Genomic DNA, 20,941 nt, shown 5'->3' on the forward strand with positions numbered 1-20,941 from the left:
GAGCATGATTGATTTTCCCCTGCATCGCATTGATAATTAATACAAGTTGGTGGAATTTGAGCATTTAATACAGATGATGATAAAAGTAAAATAGCAGTTGATATTAAAAATTTCATTTTTTTTTTTTTTTTTTTCTTTACAATTTAATTTTTTTTAAAAACATATATACAACAGAATTAATAAATAAATAAATAAATAAATAAATAATAAATAAATATATTAAAATTTTTTATAGAAATATATTATTGTTATTTTATTTGTAGAACAAAGTTCATTTGAATGAATGAAAAACTATAATTTAATTTTTCCAAATTTATATTTTTTTTTTTTTTTTCAGGAAAATTAAAAAAATAAATAAAAATTAAAAATTATTAATAAATATTATTTAATTGAATAATCAGGTTATTATATATAAGATTACTAAGGAATTTATTATATTATTTTAAAATACTATTATAATAAATCCATAATAGGACACAATTTTTAAAAAAAATCAAATCTTATTTTGAAGAATTTTTTTTTTTTTAAATAATGTGCGTATGTGTTAAATCAGTTTTTAAATTTGAAAAGACCTTGGATTCATAATATTATCTTAATTTTTTCTAAAATAAGTTTAATATTAAAATAAAAAAAAAAAATTGAAAATAAATTTATATTTAATTTTTGTTTTTATCATAATAACTTCACATCTATGTGGGTATTGTGTATGTGGCACTATTATATTTTTAGTGTATGGGGGGTGTCACCACTTTAAAGTGGTTTTTTTGAATTTAGTTAGGCCATATTAATTGAATTAAACAAAAAAAGAAGTGTATAAAAATTAGTTATTTATATTTCAGATATTATTAAAAAAACCGTTGAAGTTAAAATTCAATTGGATAATAACTTAAAAAAATTATAAATAATTTTCTTTTATTCAAATAATTGTGGATTATTTTAAAAAATATTTTTTTTTTAAAATTTTTTTTTTTTTTTTGGTGGGTGTTTAAGTTATGAAAATTTATATTTTTTTATAAATTTAAATAAATTTAAATAATTAATTTTTTTAAAATAATGATAAATAATAAAACGCAATCAAATAATAGTGATTTTTGATAAATAATTTATTTATTTAACTTTTTTTTTTTTATTTTTATTTTTTTATTTTTATTTTTTTATTTTTATTTTTTTATTTTTATTTTATTTTTTTAATATAATAGTTGAATATTATAAAACATGGATTTAAAATAATAGTGTGTCCGTTAATTTAAATGGTCTTTAGGTGTATATATTATGACTATTATAAACGATTGTTAAGTATTGTTTTTCTGTTGCCATTTGGTGGACCTAAAAATGATAGAGGATGTTTTAAAGGGTGTTGTTATTATAAGTTTAAATATCATTATTTGCTAATGTTTATTGATCCTATGATTAAAACTATTATTCTTTTATAATACCAAATTATTTTGTTGAATTATTTGATTTTTTTATTTTTAAATTAAAACAGGTTTTTATAAAAATAGACAATTGAATCCATATTAACCTTACATTTAATTTTGGGAAGGTAATTATCTTATATAGCAATTGAGTAATAAAATTAGATTTTATAAAATATATCAAATATGTATAAATATAAACTTCTTACAAATAATAATATTATGTTTTGAATAAATTTTTTTATTTATTCTAAAATAAAGTTTTAAATAAAAATAAAAATCACATAATACAATTTTTTTTGGTAACTAAAAGATAAAGGTTTGGATCGTAATTGATAATTAAATTTGATATTAATATTAAAATTGTTTTTTTTTAAATTTTAAATTAATTTTTTTTTTTTTTTTAATTTTTTTAATTTTTTTAATTTTTTTTTAATTTTTTTTAATTTTTATTTTGGTGACACATCTAACTAATATCCGAGTTAATAACCTTTTATGAAATAAAAAAATAAATAATATACAATTAATTAATCTCTATTATATATATATTTATATATTATGGTTAAATTTATATTTGTAACGATTTTCATTATATTTTTTTTTAGTTTATTATCTAATAATTTATCAGTATTAGCAAATAATAATAATATTAATGATAATAGAAATAATAATGATAATATAAATAACAATAATAACAATAACGATATTAATAGTAACAATGGCAATATTAATGAAAATAACATTCAATTTATAAATAAAAATAATAATAATATTCTTTATGAAAATGATAATATAATAAATGAACAACCATTACAACAACAACAACAACAACAACAACAACAACAACAACAACAACAAATATCACTACAGAGTCAAGATTTGATACAGCAAAATGAACCCGTTTTAACACCAAAAGAAGAAAAAGAACAGGTGGAGGAAATAGTTGTAGAAAAAGATAAAAATAATGATGATAAAGAAATTCACAACCAATCTCCAATTTACCAAACTAAAGAAAATAATGTCGAAATTGATGAAAAAGAAATCGAAGAAAAAAAAAGATTAGAGGTCGAAGAGAACGAAAAACTAGAAGAGTTGAAGAAAGAAAAAGAAAGAATTGAAATAGAAGAAAGACTCGAAATAGAAAGGCAAAAGCAAATAGAAATCGAAAAAGAAAAAGAAAGAATTGAAAAAGAAGAAAAGGAAGAAAAAGAAAAAGAAAGACAAGAGAATGAAAAAAGGGAAGGAGAAGAAAAAGAACGTTTAGAAAAAGAGAAACAAGAAAAAGAGAGATTAGAGAAAGAACGTTTAGAAATAGAGAAACAAGAAAAAGAACGTTTAGAAATAGAGAAACAAGAAAAAGAACGTTTAGAAAAAGAGAAACAAGAAAAAGAACGTTTAGAAATAGAGAAAGCAGAAAAAGAAGATAATGAAAAACAAGAGAAAGAAAAACTTGAAAAAGAAAGAGTTGAAAAAGAAAGAATTGAAAAAGAAAATATTGAAAAAGAAAAAATTGAAAAAGAAAACATTGAAAAAGAAAATACTGAAAAAGAAAATATTGAAATAAAAAAATTAGAAGAGGAAGAGCAAATAAAAAATGATAAGTTAAAGCTTGAAGAAAAAGAGAGATTAGAGAGAGAAGAATTATTTAAATTGGCTGTTGAAAGAGAACGATTAGAAAAAGAAGAAAAAAAAAATGAACAAGAAAGTTTTGAAAAAGAAAGATTAGAACACCAACAAGAAAATAATAACAATAACAATAATAATAATAATAATAATAATAATAATAATAATAATAATAATATTAATTATAATAATAATGATGGAAATGGTCAATTTATGTATACACCAATTATACCATTTTCACCATCCGCAACAACAACTAATCCAATAGAAAACAACCAATCTATCCTCAAAAAGAAATTAACAAACCAATAGTTTTAACACCAAATGATTTACCAGATAAATTCAATTATGCATCTTCAGATTGTGGCGCTAATGTAGTTGCATCAAATAAAGAAGCCAGGGAAATCAGTAGCATTTTACAATCATCGAAAGATAGATACTTATTATCTGTTTGTGACACAAAAAAGTGGTTTGTGGTCGAATTATGTGAAGAGATTGGTATTCAAATAATAGAAATGGCAAACTTTGAATTCTTTTCATCCATGTTTAAAGATTTTTCAGTATACGGGACTAACCGATTTCCATCTGATGAATGGAACTTTTTGGGTAATTTTACAGGTGAAAATATTAGAAAAGCTCAATATTTTGTACTAAAAGAAAAGTCATGGTATAAGTAAGAATCTTTTAATTAAACTAATAGTTAAACGTGTATTTCATTTATTAATTCTTTTTTTTTTTTTATAAAATAAAAGGTATGTTAAAATATCAATAACATCACACTATGGAGATCAGTTATATTGCCCAGTTTCAACACTAAAAGTTTATGGTTCAACTATGGTCGATGATTTAAAGAATGAAATTTATGTTGGTGTAAATGAAGGCAATGTTAATAATAATAATAACAATAATAACAATAATAATAATTATAATAATAACAATAAAGAAAAAATGTATCGCTCACCAAGCTTACCAAGTGAAAAAAAAACAATTAAAAATCACAATTCAATTTATGAAGAGATTATGGGAAAAAAAATCAGTATCAATAATTTTGTTGTTCCAGAGTTTCATTATATACCAGTATCTGGTGATAATGGCGAAGAGATTAATATAGATTCAAATTTTATTTTTCAACAATTACAACAACAACAACAGCAACAGCAGCAACAGTCTCAACATCGTTCACAGCAAAACATTTTCAAGATTTTAGTAGATAGAATAAAGAATCTTGAAAGCAACAGTTTTACCCTCAAGCAATTGTTTGAAAGTTTAAATCAGCACTACTCAAAGATTTTATTGGATTTGGAAGATGACACAAAAAAGGTATTCCAAAGTTTATTATCAAAGAGTGAAAAGGCACAAAAAGATTTGGATATATTTAAGAAGCAATCAATGAATGATATTATCTTTTTAAAGAACAAAATTAAAGAAATGGAAGAAACCAGAAAGACTGAAAACACATTATTCATTTCAATGTTAATTGGTGTCATTGCCTTGCTATTCTTTATATTTTTATTTAAAATCTTTAGCTCATTCTCTAGAAACGGTAATTTCCAAACCACATCACCATCATTAGTCAACAGTCCACTTTTCAACGGTGCCAACAACAATGATGGTAATAGCGGGTATCTACAACAACAACAGCAATTATTGCAATATCATCAACAATTACAACAGCAAAGAGATATGGAACAACAATTAAAACATTATCAGCAAAGTCCAGTTGGTAAACAAAACCCAAGTCCATTTAATCACCAAAGACGTAATTCATCTCCAGGTGCCCAATTATTAAACTTTTCACCAATTGTATTTCCGACATTAGTTCCACAAGACGACTTTAATTATAATTATAGTTCAAATAATAGTAACATCAAAATCGAAAATGATATTGATGAAGCTAGCAGTAATAGTGGCAACAGTGGTAATAGTTCCCCAAATCAAGGTATTAACGGTACAAATCACTCACCAAATTCACCAATTCATAATATTAAAAATCCTCCACCATTACAACCTCAACAGCATTCCCCACATCACGGTTTAAGTAGAAGTTTTACATTTTCAACCAATCATTTAAAAAAATTATTAGTAAAACAACAATCCGAATCTGTTTTAAATTTAGTAAATAATAATAATAGTAATGGTGCAGTTAATACCACAAATCAAAACCATCACAACAGCTCAATTCCAGCATCTAATAGTTCAGATAATCTACATGGAATGGGAACCAGAATGAAAAATTCAAAAAAACAAAGAAGAAAAAGTAACATTTACAATTAATAACTATACACGCAATAAGATTAGTATCAAATTGATTCATTTCTTTTTTGATATCATCAATCAAATAAAATTTATATAAATAAAATTAGAAATTAAAATATTTGTTTATTATTATTTATATATTTATTTATTTATTTTAAAATCTGAATTTAAAATTTTAACCTGTAAATTATCTTTAGTTATTATATTATTAATATATTGATCATTTATTTTTGAAACATCGACACATATTGCTAAAATATCATCATTGTCTTCTTTATAATTGTTATCATTATTATCATTTCGGTTATTATGATTTAAAAATGATTTAAAATATGTAAATTGATAGTTATTCATTTTCTTTTTATTTATATATAATTGAGCTGTTTGATTGTTTTGATTTATTTCGAATTCTAAACTTTTTAGCTCTATTTCTAATCCTTTACCATCTATTTTATGTAGAGTATTAGTATGAATTTTTATGTTGAAATTAAAACTAATATAGGTGTGTAAATTACATACCTGCTTTAATATAACTCTCTTTTAAACACCAATGTATAAAAAACAAATCTGTTTTAATTTTTTCACTATTGTTTTCATCTTTGATTACTTTCCATTCTTTATCTGTAAAGCATGATGACATTGTTCCGAAAAATTCATTTGCCTAAAATTTATAGAAAATATGAGCTAAATATAAAGTTTTTTCTATTTAAATATCTTGTAATTACGTTACTTACTGTTTGTCTTCTTGGTATTTTAGAATTCATTATATCAATACCTATTGGCAGATTTAGCGAACCCAACGAAACCACCCAATCTGTATCATGAGATATATTAAAATTATAGTTTTTATTATCGCCTAAAAGGTATGGTTTATTTGATTCAGTTCTATTAAATCTAATTGAACTTTCGTCAGTTATTGTTAGCATTGATTTGGTTAACTCTATGATCAATAGTCTACCAGCCATTGATGACTTTGCAGAATCATTGATTCTACCAGTTAGCCATTGTGGTTGTAAATGGGGTTGGTCTTTATTGTAGTTTGGATTGGGTCTTTTGAAATTCATAATTCGTTTTCTTTCAACTTCATCATTTAATTTCTTTATACAACTATCCCATTCTTCTTCGCTTGGGTTCCAATTTGATACGTTGAATGCTAATAATAAAAATTCGTTATTCATTCTCCCCTAAATGAATAAGCTTCCTGTTTCTAAAATAATTATAAAAGGTGTGGTAAAATTTAAATTAAAAAAAAAAAGAAAAAAAAAAAAAATTAATTTTTTTTTTATTTTTTAAATTGATGATTTTTTATTTTTTTAATTAATTTTTTTAATTTTTTTCTTTTGTAAATGGTTCAAATTTATAAAATGATTGAATGTGATTCAAAATAAAACAATATAATATAAAGGTCAAAATAATTCTATAAAATTTAAACAAAAAACACACACACACACAAATAAAGTTGTTTTTATTTAGATTAGAAAGACTTTATTATTATTTTTTTTTTTTTTTTTTTTTTTTATTATTTTTTTTTTAAACTCACAACTTAAATAGAACTCACACAATATTTAAGCTTTAAATAAAAACTGTTGTGAACGCACCTACCATTATTATGAAAAAAAGAAAATATATAATTTTGAAAAAAACACACATCAAAAAGAAAAAAATATTTTATTGTTAAAAAAAAAAATATATATATACAAATATTTTCACCACAAATTATTTTATTTTTTTTAAATATTTCAGTACTGTATTTCTTTCCAAAATAAATAACAATACCACATTATAATATATTCTCTCTCTAAAAAAAATAAATTGTAAGTTGAAAAAATATTTTATTTTTATTTACACATCAGTTAAAATAATATATAGAGTAATCACAATATTTGAATGTTGTTTGTTCTTATGTGTGTGTTTTAACATTATAAAAATAAATAATAAACAAAACCACACTTTATTCATAAAAAAATAATATATTTATATGTATATTTGATAAATATATTTTATTTTAAATGAGAGCGTGTGTGTATGTGTGTATGTGTGTGTGTGATTTTGTATGTGTGTTGTGAGTGTGTAATTTTAATTTATTTCAAATAATTCAAAATTAAGTGTACACTTTTATATGATAACTATACTTTTTCTTTTTAAAATATATTTTTTTTTTTTAAATTAAATTTTATTAAATTTCAAAATAAATACAAAAAAAAAATAATAATCAATAAAAAAAAAAGAGAAAATAGAAATATAATTATTTATAATCCTTTATTATAATAATAATAATAAAATATATAGAATAAATAATATTGTATTTAAATTATTGGTTTTTTTTTATATTTAATATCCCATTATAAATAAAAGTGAAATAATATAGAATACTAATAATTCTTGTAACTAAAATAAAATATCTTCATTAATATATTATTTTTTCACAAATATAATTTATATATATATAAAATATTATAGTCATATTGTTTCATCTAGAGTTTTTTTTTTGTAAATATTTGGTATGTATAAAAAAATTTCCCCCAAAAAGAATATATTTTTTTTATTTTTTTTTTTTTTGAAAAGTAAATTTACTTTTAGTATTATAATTTTATTGCAAATTTATAATTAAATAAAAATACTAATTTATTAATATATTTTATTTAGATTGTTACTCAAAGTGAAATATATAACAATAACCAAACAAATACAATAATATTAATAATAATAATATTGGTAAAAAAATAGATTAATATAATTTAAAAAATATATTTAGACAATAAAATAATGGAAATCAATTATAGTTGTTTATATTGTGAAAAACCATTAATAAAGGATGTATCAACTGGGTATGAAACATACATCCCTTGTAACCACACCTTATGTAATGAATGCGAAAGAGAATCAATAAGTTTAAAGAGATGCAAATCTTGTAATGTTGACATACTATATCACTTTCCCAATTTATATCTAAAACAACTAGTATTACTAAATGAAAAGCAAGAAAAGAAGCAACAAGAAAAGCAGTTACAACTTTTGCAGCAAAAGCAACAACAACAGAATCAAAAACAACAACAACAAAAACAACAACTACAACAACATTCAATAGAAGTTTCATCAGAAACTTGTTCAAGTAACTTTGTAGTAACTAATAAAACTTCATCATCATCCATTTCATCTCCTCAAATATCATTCTCATCCTCTCCAAACACAAGTAGTGTTGGTAGTACTACCAATTCTGATAGTGATGAAACCGATAATAATTCAACTTCTTCAACATCTTCAAATACTAATGCCCCAATATCGAATACAGCTGCCTCATCATCATCCTCATCATCCTCGAATGTTAATCCAAATGAAATTTGCCCAAAACACAATAAAGAGTGTCACACCTATTGTATGGATTGTAAAACTATTATATGCCCGGATTGTGTCGACTTTGAACATAAAGATCACAAAGAAATTCAAATGGATAGAAACACAATTAATAGATTCCTTTTCAATAGAAATCAACCAGATACACCAAATCCATATTTATCTCCACAACAACAACAATCATCATCTTTAGATCATCAACTATTTGAATTGGTAAAACAAATAAAATTATCAAAAATATGGAAACAACAATCAGTTACACATTATTCAAGTGAATTTAAAAAGATTCAAGAAGAATTCAATCAGTACAAGCAAATTTTAGAAGAAAGAAAATATTATTTGTTAAAGTTTATAGAAAATCAGTTTAAATATGAACAATCACAATTAGAAGAACAAATTAAATCTTTAGAAAGTCAAGCTGATCTTACCAAAAGATGTATTGTAGATATCAAATCAAATGAAAAAAATAAATTGAAAATAATAAAAAATCTTTCAAAAATCAACATGAGAATAGCTAAACTAGTGGTCAATTCAAATAATGTAAACAACTATCAATATCAACAAGAATCAGATCAAATTAATAATAAATTAGCAGATCATTTAAGATCATTGGGTAAAATCAATTATTTTTTCAAAAACAACAAACAGCTTTTAGCACTTTCAAAAGACAAAACATATCAATTCGATATAGATTCAAATCATTTCTTACCATTTTCAGATACTTTTACCGAAGGCAGTACCAATACTTTAACCAATTACCATACAATGAAAGATCCACTTCTTGCATACAAAATGATGGCATTTAAAGACTCAAGCAACGGCAATCAGTCCAATAATTTATTAGTCACAGTATCAGAGAACCAAAAAAATAGTCAAATTGAAATATTTAGAATTAATGTTAAAACCAATCAAATTCAAACTAAAATCGTTATACCATTAAAAAGCTTTAAAACCAATTGCTCTGCCATCATTATACAAAATGAAAACCTTTATTTAATAGGTGGTGTTAATTCTAAATCAAAAGACCCTATCAAAGATATTGACAAGTATAATCTAATAACTAATAAATATGAACCAGGAATTGCAAATCTTTCAAAACCAAAACACAGCTGCTTAACAAGTTTTGATGGTCAACGTTACATTTATATATTTGGTGGTACCTACAAATCATTACAAATTGGAAGAGCTTCAATTGAAATAGAAAGATTAGATATAACCACAAACAAATGTGAAATTATTTCGAAATTCCAAGATCCAGATATGAATGATTTCCAAAAATCCCCAATCATTGGTTGTTTTTATCATCAAAACTATATTTATTATATGAATGAAAAATTCTTTAAAAGATTTAATCTATTAAAGATGACACCAGAACTATTAGAATTTCCACATTTCACAGGCAACAGTGCAATATTTAATAGTTTACCTGTTAATAGTAGTTTTTCAAGTAATAATATTAGCAACAACAGTAACGATATTTATTCAATATCATTATATAATGATACAGAATCTATGATCATTTATTTATTATTAAATGACTGTATATTCTACTACCCATTATCACCACAAATAAAATCATCAGATAAACAACCTTTCAAATGGTACATCAAATATCATAGCATTAACTCAACTGATATTTCAACATCTTTATCTTGTGCAAATTTAGTTGGCTCAAGACAATCGTGGTCCTCTCAACCTTTAACAAATAGCTATTATGTTCAAAATCTTCATGGTTTATTAATATATAATGATACAAATTAAGATAATAATAAATAGCTAAAATAATGATAATATTTATTTATAATAGTAATAATAAAAAGAATCCTATTTTTTTTATTTGTATATAAAAAAGCAATAAAATAAAATAAAATATTTTTAATTTTTATTTAATTTTTTTTATAGTTATTATAATTATCGTAATAATTTACATCCAAATTTTCATTATGGTTGTCAGTTCTATTTGTTCTTTTTACATACTTGTCATAATTCTTCTTTTCATATAATTTTTGGGAATTGTCTTCTGCATCTTTAAAACCTGGTTTTTTTAATTCATCTCTGTCGATATCTGAATTTTAAATAAAAAAATTAAATAAATAAAAAAAAAAAGTAAATATCTTTATTATTTTTTAAATTAAAAATTTAAATATTTGTACCATATATTTCTTTGTTCATTTTAAAAAGTTCTTTATTTTGTTATTAAAAAAAAAAAAAAAAAAATTTATTTTAAACTATTTTTTTATAGACCCAAAAAAAACATTTCCTAATTTAACATTTATTATTTAAATGTCTATTGGAAAATTAATTTTTTTTTTCATATTAATAAAATTTAAAAATATAGCATTGCATATTTCTTGAAATTTGTTATTTAATGGTACCATTAATTAATTAAAATATATATATATATATTTTTAATTAAATGAACACAACCAAATTTTTTTTTTTAAAATATGAAAAAAAATAATTAAATAAATATTTTTTTTATTTTTTTTTATTTTTTTAAATTTAAATTTTTTCAATTTTTTAAAAACAAAATTATTTTTAAAGGCGCCTAGTTTTGTAATATTTACTTTTTGTTGTATTTATCGACATTAAAACAGATATTCATTTTTTATTTATATAAAACATATATTTTTTACAGGTTTGTAAAAAACAAATTAAAATATTTAAATATATAAAAAAAGGAGGAAGAAATGGCAAAAAAATCAAGTTCACCTACAGAGTCATCTTCCCCAAAACAAAAATCAAAAAGTAGCAATAGTTCAAAAAGTAAAAAAACCGCTGCTGCTGCTGGTAGTGCTGTAAGTAAAATATAGATTAAATAAATTATTTAAAATATAAATTTATATTAATAAAAATATACAGGATATTAGATCATTTTTTACAGCTGCTCCACCTCCAAAAAAACTTTCATTTAGCGATGAAGAAGAAGAAAAACCACAAGCTACTACTTTAAAGCCTTCAGACTCTAAAAAAGATAATAACAAAGAAAATAAAGATAATAATATAAGTAAAAATAATGATAGTAACGATAATAATAGTAATAATAATAAAAGTAATAGATTATCAAAATTAAAGAAATTAAAAAAAGAAACAGATAGCTCAAGCTCAGAAGATAATGATGATGATTATTTTAGTTTTAGCGAGGAAGAACCCTCAAATAAAAAAAATAATAACAGAAGTAAAAACTCAACATCTGACAAATTAAATAATAACAATGATACTGATACTAAAACTAAATCGATTGTTAATGAAAAAACAACACCCGCTAAATCATCTTCAACACCAATAAAATCTAAAAAACCAGTTTCAAAAAAAATTGATTTAACAACTGATGAAGAAACCGAGTCATCAGAAAATGAAAAAAAGAAAAGAAAATCATCAAATAAATCATCATCATCATCATCAAATAAATCATCAAATTTAAAAAGAAAAGAAAAACCAGAATCATCATCTGAAGATGAAAAACAAGAAGAAAAGAAAAGGAAAATTAAAACTCCAGAAAAAGCTACAACTCAGCCACAAACACCAACAAAGTCAACACCAACAAAGTCAACACCAACAAAGTCAACAACAACAACAAAAACACCAGAGAAAAAGGTTGAGGTTTCTGATAGTAAACAAAAAACACCTGAAAAGAAAACAAGAGTTTTAGATAATGGTATGGAGGTCGATGAAGTTTATTTATCAATTAAACCAAAAAAAGATGATATCTTTGCAGAAAATCAAGTTTCAGCTATTCCAAAAAGAGCATCAGCAATAAATAAAACCCCAGAAAAAGCACCACAAGTTTCAAAGGCACCAACTCCAATTAAATCTCCATCCAAGGCCGCTCCAAAAGATGAAGAAATGCTTGATACAGAAGAAGCATCAGATACAAATAAAAATGTTAGTTCATTAACAACAAGTAAATCACCAGCTAAAAAAAATAAATTTAATGATGATGATATATTTGGCTCACCAAAGCAAACTGAAAATCAAAAAGCCACAACATCAGCAACAACAACTGCAACAAAAAAATCAGATAAATTTAATGATGACGACATTTTTGGAGACTCACCTGCAAAAAATAAACAATCAGCTACACCAATTAAAAAAACTCCAACAAAAACTGCAAAGAAAGAAAAATTTGATGACGATGATATTTTTAATTCACCACCAGAATCCAAACAAAAACCAAAATCAAAAACTAATAGTAAATTTAATGAAGATTCAATTTTTGATGATGAAGAAACAGATAGTGAAGAAATGAAGGTTGATAAGCCAGCACCGTTATCTAAAAAACTTAAAAAAGCCAAAGAGGAAGAGTATGCAGATGATAATACCGAAAGTGAAGAAACTGAAAGTGAAGAGGAACAAGACAAGAAATTCAAAAGTAAATCATCATCCACACCATCTAAATCAGCATCATCTGTACCATCTAAGCCAACATCTGCCCCATCTAAACCAACACCTACACCAGGAGCTAAAAGTGCAAAACAAATGGCTTTTCTTAACTTCAAATTTGGAACAAGAGAACCACCACCAAACAAAGGTAAAAAACCATTACCAGTCGGTAAACAGAATTGTTTAGCAAGATATACATTCTTTATAAGTGGCGTTTTGGACAGTTTAGAAAGAGACGAAGCTGAAAATTTAATTAAAAAGTATGGTGGTAATGTAGCTAAATCTGCAGTTAAAAAACTTACACATATGATTGTTGGTACTGGTGCGGGCGAACAGAAGCTTGAAAAGGCTAAAAAAATTCGTGGGGTTGTTTTTATAGATGAAGATGGTTTATTTGAAATGATTTCAAAAACTGCACCACAACCAATAAAAGAAGAGACAAAAGAAGAACAAGAAGAAATGGTATCAACTCCACCACTTTCTTCATCTCCTCCAACAACAGCAGCAGCTTCAAAAGGTATTGCAAAACCAACACTACCCATTAAACCATCATTACCTCTTAAACCAAATACAACCGCCACCACAACCACAACCACTTCATCAGCCTCATCATTTAAACCAGCTTCAGGACTCCAATATGCATATACACCACCACCACAAACCATTTCAATGTCATCAATTGTAGTTCCACCTAATATCTCTTCAATTCCAAAAGGTCATGACCAATTGTGGGTAGAAAAATATAAACCAAAAGATTTGAAAGATTTAATTGGTAATGGATCAGTATTTGAACAATTATCTTTATTTTTATCACAATGGAATCAAAAGCAACCTAAAGATCCAAATAAGAGAAATGCTGTATTATTATCAGGTCCACCAGGTATTGGTAAAACATCAGCAGCCATTTTACTTTGCAAATTGAAAGGATTTGAACCAATCGAACTCAATGCAAGTGATACTAGAAGCAAATCTGAAATTGAAAGAGTATTAAAAGGTGCATCAGATAATCAAAACATTAGTAATTTCTTTAGTGCCCAGCCAACAGAAAAAAAAAAGATCAACGCAATTATTTTAGACGAGATTGATGGTTCTTCTGGTAATAGCGATCGTGGTGGTATAGCTGAAATTATTCAATTGATTAAAAAATCAAAAGTCCCATTCATTTGTATTTGTAACGATTATTACAGTAACAAAATCAAGTCATTAAAGAACTACTGTATGGATTTACGTTTAAAGAGACCAACTGCTGCCCAAGTAACAACACGTATTTTACAAATCGCTAAACATGAAGATATGAAAGTAACAAACTATATGGTCGAAAAGATTTTCGTCTCTACCCATTCAGATATTAGACAAACTATAAACACTCTTCAAATGTTAGCAAGATCAAAGAAAAGCTATGATAACTTTACCATCGAAAAAGCAATTGAATCTAAAGATTTTGATATCACTCCATTTAGTGCAGTCGAGCTTTTATTCAAAACATCTAATGGTGACATTAACACCCAATTAGAATATTTCTTTTCAGATTTCTCTTTGGTACCATTATTGGTTCAAGAGAATTATCTTAGTATAACACCATATGGAACAGATAGAAATAATCTTCCAATTGAAAAGTATTCTGATGCTGCCGATGCAATTTGCGATTCTGATGAAATTGGTAGAGCTGTTGGTAAGGAGATGGCATGGCAATTATTACCATCCTATGGTGTAGCATCATCTATTCTTCCAGCAGGTTATGTACGTGGTACCCCAAATGTAATGCCACTTCGTTTCCCAACTTATTTAGGAAAATATAGCAATGCATCAAAACAACAACGTTTCGTTAAAGATTTACAATTACATATGCGTTCAACTAGTAACACATTTTCAAATCGTGACGAAACTCGTCTTTACTATGTACCAATGTTAAAACACTATCTCATTGAACCATTGGTTGTAGATGGTAAAGAAGGTATTGATAAAGTAATCAACATAATGGATGAATACGGCTTAACTCAAGATGATAGAGACAGAATTATAGAGCTTTCAACATGGGATAAAGCAGACATACTTTCTGGTATTTCTGCACAACTTAAAACTTCATTTACAAAGAAATTTAAAGCTGGATCTCATGCAGTATATGACCACTCACTATTGACTGTAACAAAAGGTTCTGGCGATGTTAATATTGCTGAGGGCTATGAAGAGGTTGAAGGTGAAGAATCAAAACAATTACTTGATGATGAAAAAGATGATAATGAAGATGAAGATATTACAAAATCAAAATTAATTAAAAAATCATCAACATCATCAAATACCAAATCAAAACCAAAAGCAAAATCAACTACAACAACAACAACAACAAAGTCATCCAAATCAAAATCTAAAAAATAATCTTTTAATATATAAAAAAAAACATAAATTTAATTTAATTATTAATTTATAAAATCTTTTTTTAAAAAAAAATACAAAACAAATAAATAAATATTATTATTTATTATATATTTAATTTATTATAACAAAAACTGTTAAATTTTTTATTATTTTTTTTTTATTAAAATAATTTAATACGATCTTTATTATTTATAAATTATTATTCGTTCTTTTTAATTTCAGATTTAACTAAAGTATTTACGTAATTAAATAAATCTGAAATAAAATTTGATGATGGAGTTGATTTAGTTTGTTGTTGATTATTATTATCTTTATGTAAAAAGTAATGGAAAATTGTATCTGGGATCATTGCAACCAAAATTCCAACAATTAAGCCACCAACTGATAAAGCTTCTCTCCACCAAATTCCTAACATTTCACCACCTGGGAAACGACATCTCATTGAGTTGAAATCTTCATCAAGTAATAAACCTCCAAAACCTAAAACAACTGTATGATAAAGCATTCCTAAAATAAAGATTTGAACAAATAATTTGATACGATTCTTGAAGCTTGATAGTTTTGGATTAAAATAATGTTCGTATGATAATGATGTTTTTGATTTAAAATGTGCGTGGAATCTATGATTGAAAATTAAATAGTAAAATGGAATAAGAACCATAGTATAATGATGAAGATAAAAAACAAATGGTTCCCATGAATAATAAAACCATGAATCGTCTGGTACTGCTAATAATCCAAATACTCTGTTATGATAAATTAATTGTTAATATTGATATATACACTATTATTATTATTACCTATAGGAAATTATAGCACTTACGGCATCCATAAAGTATAGAAATAAAGATAAAATAAATTAGAGCTACTATTCTTGTCTAATAAAACACAAATTAATATAACAGAGAGCACATGGCATGGTTGAATCTAATAATAATAAAAAATAATAAAAAAATGATTATTAGTTTATTATTGTTAATTGGGTGATGGAAATTTTATTGATAAAACTTACTAACCAATGTGGAACGCCTTTAGAAATTCTAAGTAATATATTAATGATTGTTACTGATATCATAATCGTAGCAAATATCTTTTCGATTTTTGTTAATTTATATGGTGGTAATTTTTTATTTTTTGGTCCATTGTTTTTCGATTCTATTGGTTTCTTATTATCTGATAATAAATAGTGACCTATTAACCAAAATAATGTGTGAACTGTAAAAAATGTATAGTCGTGTGTTTTGCTTAATTTAAAACATGTATCGACAAAACTAGACATTTTTTCTTTTTTTTTCTAAACTTTTTAAAGTATTTTCAATAAAGAAATAAAATAAATAAATAAATAAAATAATTTTAAAAAAAAAATATTGTTACAAATGTATTGTTATTAAAATAATAATAATTATTATTAATTTATTATATAATAAATAAGATTAAATTTAAAAATAAAAATAAAAAAAATAAAAAATAAAATAAAACACACACAATAGAATAATTTATTATTATTTAATCAATGGCTATTGGAATAATGTATTTAAATTAATTTAAAAAAAAAAAAAATAAAATTAAAAAAAAAAAAAGAATTTAGAAAAAAAACGTCATAAATTAATTTTTTTTTTAAATTAATTTTTTTTTTTTTTTTTTTTTTTTTTTTTGTTTAAGATTGGGTTATATGAATTAACCGTTAACCGAAGTAAAACTAATTTGGATTTTGGGATTAGTTCCATCAAGTTTTTACAAACCTCATTATACTTCATTTTGGTAACCAATTATAGAATTTTAGTATAATCAGTTTGGATTTTACTTAATTTAATTGTTGTCTTTAATTGGTTTTTAGCAATGTTAATGTCATTAGAATCCCCATTAACGAAGAAAAAATCATTGAGCTTCAGAAATCTAAAAAGATTTAGAGGTATTCACAATGAAAAACCATTATTTGCAGATTCAAGATAATTTTTTTATTTATTTTTATATTTATTTAATTTAATTTAAAGAGACATAATAATATTTATAATTTGAATTTTATTTCTTAATAGTTATAATTTGAATAAAAAAAAAACATCTTAATTAAATTTTTTATATATAAAAAATTTTGAGAGGTTTAATATGGGTATGTAATATCATAAATCATCTGAAAAAATCTTTACCATCGAGATTTTGAAAAAAATTTTTTTTTTTTTTTTTCCCAATATTCAAATAAAAAAAACCCCATAAACACATATAATTACACAACCCCCTTATTAACCCCACACATTGACCCAAGTGCTCTCACTAAACTAAATAAATATTAATTTTATATCGTGTGAAATTTAAAACTGTTTTAATCACCATTTTTTAAGTTTGAACAACAATAATATAAATTATACATAATTTTTAAATAAATAACATATAATTTATTATTGAGTTGGTGTGTATAAATCATTTTGTAAAATACAACAATTTTTTAATCATTATCATAATTTTTCAATTTAAATTACATTTTTTAATAAAATCATCAAAAATCTGATTTAAAAATTTAATATTTGTAGATTTACCAACTGTTTCTATTGATTTGGAGGTTTTTTTTTTAAAAAATTTCATTTTTTAATATAAATAATTTGTTTTTTCAATTTTTTATAAATTATAATTTATATATAAAATGTCACAAGAGTTAATATTAAAAGATAGCTTAACAGAAGAAACATATGTAAGAAATAACTTTAATCCATCTGAAGAGGACTCAAAGTTTTCATATACATCAGCAAGAGTTGGTAAACCATTATACAACACATATGAAAAGAATGATTTTAAAGTTTTTGGTTATTATACTGACTGGTGTAAGTATCCTTATAATATAGAAAACCTATTTTTAAAATTAAAAATTAAAATGTTTTTTTTAAAAAACAGGTCAATATGATGGTCGTTTAGATGGTTTAGTTGAACCTGGTAGGGGTCGTGATTTAATGAATATTAACCCAAAAGCTTATGATAAAATCATTCTTGGATTTTGTGGAATAGTCGGTGACAAGGGTGATAAGAGATTTATAATAGAAAAAGCTGCTAAAGACTTTAACAAAAAAGATAATGAACCAACTTTTACAGATGGTTGGGGTGATGTATTATCTTATCGTAATGTTGGTTTCAATGGGTGGTTCAGTGATGATATTTTAGGATGTTTTTCTCAAGATAAATGTCAAGGTATCCTTGGTGGTCTTCGTAAATTAAAAGAAAAAAATTCAGATCTGGTAATCTCAGTTTCAATTGGGGGTTGGACAATGTCTCAAGCATTCCATGAAATGGTAAAATCAGCTGAAAAAAGAAAAACATTTGCAAATGGGGTTGCTGATCTCTTAAATAGATTTCCAATGATTGGTGAGATTGATCTCGATTGGGAGGTAAGAATTGTTTTTTATTATAATATTTTAATAATAATATAAAATATTAATAAAATAATATAGTATCCAGGTGCTGCTGGTGAAGAACATAATGAATATGGCCCAGAAGATCCACAAAACTTTGCTCAATTAATTATAAGTGTCAAAAGCTCTCTTTCATCTATAGGTCGTGATGATGTTAAAATCAGTATTGCAGCAGCTGGAGTCATTGAAAAGATAAAAGTAGCTAATATTCCACTTTTAATGCAGGCAGGTGTTAGTTATATTAATATTATGACTTATGACTATTTTGGAACTCCATGGGCTGAATCATTGGCACATCATACCAACCTCAGAGCAGATCCAAATAGTATTGATGCAGTCGTTAGTTATTTAGTAAACGATTTAAATATTCCATCAAAGAGTTTGTTTATTGGTTATGCTTCCTATAGTCGTAATGCTCAGGGTGCTCAAATATCAAGTATTTCACCTCTCAAAGGTGATTACTCACCAAAAGAAACTACAACAGTAGGAACTTTTGAGAGTGGGGTCACTGAATACTACGATATTTTAAATAACTATTTAGATTTTAATTCTAAATCAGGAAAAAATGGGTTCACTCTATACACTGATAGAGCAAAAGATGCAGATTTCTTATATAACTCTAATTCGGGTGTATTTATGTCCTTGGATACCCCCAGATCTGTCAAATCAAAAGGAAATTATGCTGTACAAAATAAGTTGGGTGGTTTATTCACATGGACCATCGATCAGGATCATGGTTTACTCTTAAATGCTGCAAGAGAAGGTTTAGGAAATGAAATAATTGAAAAAGAAGTTGACATGTCAAATTATTATTTCAGTGGTATCTAGGAGATCATCATATATTTAAAGAATTAATAATAATAAAATTTAATTAAAAAAAAAAGGTATTTTGTAAAAAAAAATTTATTTTTTATTTTTTAGAAAATTTTCTTCTTTATATCTATTACAATTATATTTTTTCAGAGTTAAAAACCAATATGATGTTATTGCAATTACTATTATAAAGAAATATTACTGTGAAATACAATTGTTATTTCAGATCAAGTGAAAATAGGTGATATTAAAGAGTTTTATAAATTTTTGATAGTATAAAAAAAGAACTGAAAATAGATTTTAACATGGAAAAACACCCATAAACCCAGTTTCGAAAATGACAGATTGGAGTTTATTCCAATTTAAGCATTAGAAAATAAATATCTAAAAAATAAAATAATTCATTGTTCTCTTATTATTTTCATTTTTAATTTTTTTTTTTTTATTCAAAACAAAAAAAAAAATAAATAAAAAAAAATAAAAAAAAAATAAAAAATTAATAAAAAAATAAAATTTTTTTGGGAACATCAAAATGATTTATTATCTAGATTGGCCTTTTGAATCTTTAGATTGTAATAGCGAATTAATTAAAGGTAAAATTACAAATTTTTTTTCTTTTAAATGGTGGTTTAAATTACTTTATCTTATTAAATTTGTGTTTATAAAAAACAAAAATAAAAAAAATCACCCACTCGTTAATAAAAATAATACATGCACTCTCACTCACACACACTCACCACACACATGATAAAATATTTTTACATATAAATTGAATAGGTACTGCACATATTTTTAGTATGTTAAGTGTAAAATTGTTATTATCAAATATCATTATATTGAATAGTGAGTCCGTGGTTTATATCTCTTTGGGTATTGAGTTAGTAAGAAAAAGAGGTTAAAAATAAAATTGTTTAGCAATATTATTATCTATCATTATCATATAACACATAAAGGAAAATGTTTAAGTTTTGTTTTGTGATATTAATATTAAAATAAAAAAAAAAAAAAACACACTTTCACACAAACATAAAAAAATCATATGAAACTTGATTACAGTTATATTGAAATAACAATATTATTATTTTTTTATAATTTTAATAACAATTAAATACTTTATTTTTTTATTTTTTTAATATATTGTTTTTTTTTTTTATTTTTTTTTTTTTTAAATATCATTATTAATATTATTAGGATTATTGTATTTTGGTTAAATAAATTATTTATTATTTATTATTTTTTTTTATTTATTTATTTATTTATTTATTTATTTATAATATTTTTTATAATTTTTTTTAAAAAAATAATTACAATAACAAATAATAG

General features: G+C 23.8%; 6 protein-coding genes across 6 annotated transcripts; 4 read left to right on the plus strand and 2 right to left on the minus strand.

Annotated features, from left to right (window-relative positions):
* Positions 1-531: 531 nt before the first annotated feature.
* Positions 532-5,312, plus strand: DICPUDRAFT_148071 (uncharacterized protein; the record flags this gene model as incomplete). The annotated part of the gene is made up of 5 exons (XM_003284240.1): positions 532-537; positions 1,503-1,543; positions 2,021-3,253; positions 3,307-3,711; positions 3,791-5,312. The coding sequence occupies 5 exons, from the start codon at positions 532-534 to the stop codon at positions 5,310-5,312; spliced, it is 3,207 nt and encodes a 1,068-aa protein (XP_003284288.1).
* Positions 5,313-5,435: 123 nt separating this feature from the next.
* Positions 5,436-6,472, minus strand: DICPUDRAFT_148072 (uncharacterized protein; the record flags this gene model as incomplete). The annotated part of the gene is made up of 3 exons (XM_003284278.1): positions 5,436-5,740; positions 5,814-5,955; positions 6,029-6,472. 3 exons carry the CDS (start codon positions 6,470-6,472, stop codon positions 5,436-5,438), a joined length of 891 nt encoding a protein of 296 aa, XP_003284326.1.
* A 1,056-nt stretch (positions 6,473-7,528) lies between these two features.
* On the plus strand, positions 7,529-10,557 carry DICPUDRAFT_96641 (uncharacterized protein). Its single transcript, XM_003284241.1, has 2 exons — positions 7,529-7,795; positions 7,941-10,557. The coding sequence occupies exon 2, from the start codon at positions 8,061-8,063 to the stop codon at positions 10,407-10,409; it is 2,349 nt and encodes a 782-aa protein (XP_003284289.1). The 5' UTR covers positions 7,529-7,795; positions 7,941-8,060; the 3' UTR covers positions 10,410-10,557.
* A 781-nt stretch (positions 10,558-11,338) lies between these two features.
* DICPUDRAFT_96642 (uncharacterized protein) lies at positions 11,339-15,533 on the plus strand (the record flags this gene model as incomplete). Its single annotated transcript, XM_003284242.1, has 2 exons — positions 11,339-11,446; positions 11,511-15,533. 2 exons carry the CDS (start codon positions 11,339-11,341, stop codon positions 15,405-15,407), a joined length of 4,005 nt encoding a protein of 1,334 aa, XP_003284290.1. The 3' UTR covers positions 15,408-15,533.
* A 73-nt stretch (positions 15,534-15,606) lies between these two features.
* DICPUDRAFT_148075 (uncharacterized protein) lies at positions 15,607-16,686 on the minus strand (the record flags this gene model as incomplete). The annotated part of the gene is made up of 3 exons (XM_003284279.1): positions 15,607-16,153; positions 16,231-16,334; positions 16,420-16,686. 3 exons carry the CDS (start codon positions 16,684-16,686, stop codon positions 15,607-15,609), a joined length of 918 nt encoding a protein of 305 aa, XP_003284327.1.
* A 1,359-nt stretch (positions 16,687-18,045) lies between these two features.
* On the plus strand, positions 18,046-19,698 carry DICPUDRAFT_96643 (uncharacterized protein; the record flags this gene model as incomplete). The annotated part of the gene is made up of 3 exons (XM_003284243.1): positions 18,046-18,223; positions 18,294-18,781; positions 18,845-19,698. The coding sequence occupies 3 exons, from the start codon at positions 18,046-18,048 to the stop codon at positions 19,631-19,633; spliced, it is 1,455 nt and encodes a 484-aa protein (XP_003284291.1). The 3' UTR covers positions 19,634-19,698.
* Between the last annotated feature and the right edge of the window lie 1,243 nt (positions 19,699-20,941).

The sequence above is a fragment of the Dictyostelium purpureum genome (assembly GCF_000190715.1).
Source record: "Dictyostelium purpureum unplaced genomic scaffold DICPUscaffold_22, whole genome shotgun sequence".
NCBI classification, from domain to species: Eukaryota; Evosea; class Eumycetozoa; order Dictyosteliales; family Dictyosteliaceae; genus Dictyostelium; species Dictyostelium purpureum.

Coding starts and splice junctions, on each gene's coding strand:
- DICPUDRAFT_96641 (XM_003284241.1), top strand. CDS start 8,061: ATGGAAATCAATTATAGTTGTTTATATTGTGAAAAACCATTAATAAAG.